Source organism: Microplitis mediator, chromosome 5 (assembly GCF_029852145.1).
Source record: "Microplitis mediator isolate UGA2020A chromosome 5, iyMicMedi2.1, whole genome shotgun sequence".
Lineage (NCBI taxonomy): Eukaryota > Metazoa > Arthropoda > Insecta > Hymenoptera > Braconidae > Microplitis > Microplitis mediator.
In genome coordinates, this window is record NC_079973.1 from 19,607,204 (window position 1) to 19,610,029 (window position 2,826).

At 31.8% G+C, this 2,826-nt stretch overlaps 1 protein-coding gene across 1 annotated transcript; it reads right to left on the minus strand.

The window, feature by feature from the left end:
* Window positions 1-351: 351 nt before the first annotated feature.
* Window positions 352-1,862, minus strand: LOC130668026 (uncharacterized). Its single transcript, XM_057470011.1, has 2 exons — window positions 944-1,862; window positions 352-579 (listed from the first exon to the last, which is right to left on the minus strand). Exons 1-2 carry the CDS (start codon window positions 1,468-1,470, stop codon window positions 576-578), a joined length of 531 nt encoding a protein of 176 aa, XP_057325994.1. The 5' UTR covers window positions 1,471-1,862; the 3' UTR covers window positions 352-575.
* Between the last annotated feature and the right edge of the window lie 964 nt (window positions 1,863-2,826).

Genomic DNA, 2,826 nt, shown 5'->3' on the forward strand with positions numbered 1-2,826 from the left:
ATGTCATAGTAAAGCCGGACCATGTTGACCACCTGCAGAAATTTAAATAAACACATGAAAAAATTACTACAGCCATAGTAAAATTGACAATGATTATATCACAAATGATTGTAACCATTGGACGTTTTACTTCGGCCATATTAATTTTGTCATACGTTTATTTAAATTCTCGCCAAATGGCCACCATAGTCCGGCTTGACTATGACACCGTAGCATTTCAAATGAGTATAATTTCTCCGTGTAAATCAAACGGCATGAGAAGAAAGAGGGTTATATGGGGCTCAAAATTTCGGCCTCAATTCATCCTCACCATGATATTTTATCCGATAACTACTGGGTTAAGGGGTTAGGGGTACTCAGAGGCCTGAAAAAATGATGATTTTCAATAATTTTTTTTTTGTAGTTAATTACTTTATTTGACAAAAATAAAAACATAGCTTTATTAGAACACGTTTCGATTTGACTTCACGAAAATTTCAAAAAAAAAAATTAATAATTCAAAAAGTTATCGCTGTTTTTGTAGAGCCCGTTCCTCCCGAAGTCCTTTGCGGTGATCATCATAAGTCCTTGGAGATTCATCTAAAATCAATCGGACAAGAAAAATTAGTTTTATTAATAGATAATCTTGTGCCTGATCGAAGCTTTTTTTTTTTTTTTCGAAATTAACAAAATGGCGGCCTCAGGAAATTTTTTTCAAATTTTCGAGAAAAAAACCGACAGTTTATTGTTAAAAAAAAATCGAAATTTTTGAAAAAAAAAAAAATCCTTCGATCAGGCACGAGTTTTTAATGTATTTCAAAAGTACAATAAATTTTATTGAAATCTACCGAGCAGTTTTTAAGTTACAGTGATCACCAGTTCAGAAAACATAGTTTTGAGAAAAACGCATTTAAAGTTTTGCTATGGATTTATGTCGAATTATAAGAATTATTTAATAACTTACACTGAGTCATCTATTCCTGGACCATATAATAGCTCTTCAGCCGTCATAGCAGCTTCCAAAATATCGATTTGCTGGTGCCTACGTTGCAATCGACCTTCTCGGGTGTTATCATTAGCGCGCTTATCTGCTACTTTGATACGTGCAGCATCCATTCTTTCTGCATACCGATGAGAATTAGGCCCACAATTAAGTCCTAGTGTATTCATCAAGACTAATAATGAATTTATACCCTCATTAAATATACACATAGCAACGTATGCAGCTATTTGTACGACAGTAAAACTAGTATTTACCGTTTTTGGGCATATTTTCCATACTAGTTGGTTAAAGCTTTCATTATTATTCTGATTGAATCCACCTACACATCTTGAAAGTAAATTTTCATTACTAAGATCTTCGTATATAGGCTTGATAGCTTTTAAAACATCAGAAGGTAAGAGAGAATAATCGTGAGAATAGGTATCAAGCTCTCCTCTTGCTTCAGCGCGCTGGTAAGAGCACCAAGATTCTTCGCCTTTTGGACACATATCATGATTCGGTTTTTCATCACTCGAATTTCATCAAATTTATTATTCGAAATTCAGTACTGCTGTCTTCAGGTACATCATCTTCAGTGTTTTGTTTTAATTTTTTAGAAGATGTACTCTGAATACTTTCATCACGTTCGGCTGTTTTCGGATTAAAAACATTCTTTTTTTTGACTGAACGCGACTTATAAATTTTTTCAGAACTCCGAAGTTCTCTTGAAACCTTTCTAGAATCACGTCCCATGGTTAATAATTTAATTCACTTGAGAAATAATTTATCACAAAACTATCGACTGATCAGTGCAACGACTACAGGTATACTGGCAACCAAAAATTATTTTTCAGTTCTTGTACTACCTACAAATTGTGAATATATGTAGAAGGATTTATATATATATATATATATATATATATATATATATATATATATATATATATATATATATAATTATACATACATTAAAATGGGGAGATATTCATGACAATGAAACCCGAAAGGTCGGTTGCTTGCAGCTGTTTCTAGCTACCTGCTCTCGAATGCCACGTAGCACCCGAGCGTCCTTTGGTCATTGTTAAATAACTCGAAAAGAATTTGTCGGATTCACTTCAAATTTTCACACAATATTTTTAAAATATTATACTTTAAGAAAATCCAAAAAAAAAAAAATCGATTTTTTGAAAATTCTGACTACCCCTAACCCCTTAATGGTTCAATTGGTCCTGTACCCTAGTAGCTATCTTAGTCAAGACCTTGAAGTCACAGTATATATAGATATAATATTTCGCTGTATTCTCCTTGACTTGCTCAAGATTTGCTCCAGAATTGATCAATATTGCCACTAGGATATAACCTTACCAAAGTTAATTATTTGAGATCGAGGTAAGGGCCAAATTTCGATTCGGGGATCTCCTTAGTCAATTTCAAAATTACTTTCCCTGATTAAACAACTGAATTCCATCGAATTAAACAGAATTAAATTTTTAATTCTATTTAATTCAGATAAATTCTGTTAATTCGGTGCCTAACTTAGAAATGAATTCTGTCTAATTCGGCAGGAAAACCAGAATTTGTCCAAATTCAAACGAATTTAAATAATTCTATTCGGTTTAATTCTGATTAATTCGAAAATAATTCTCCAATTTCTGGTTCTGAATCCGAATTTAACTAAATTAAAACGAATTTGAAATTTTTAAATCGGTTTTATTCTGTTTAATTTAAATTCAAATTTTCAATTCAGTTGAATTCTGTTTTGCGGAATTCGACAGAATATAACAGAATTAAAATTTTTAATTCGGTCGAATTCAGTTGTTTAATCAGGGTTACCCTTATTAGTTTTGACTAAAAAATTATCTAAT

Coding starts and splice junctions, on each gene's coding strand:
- LOC130668026 (XM_057470011.1), bottom strand. CDS start 1,470: ATGTGTCCAAAAGGCGAAGAATCTTGGTGCTCTTACCAGCGCGCTGAA.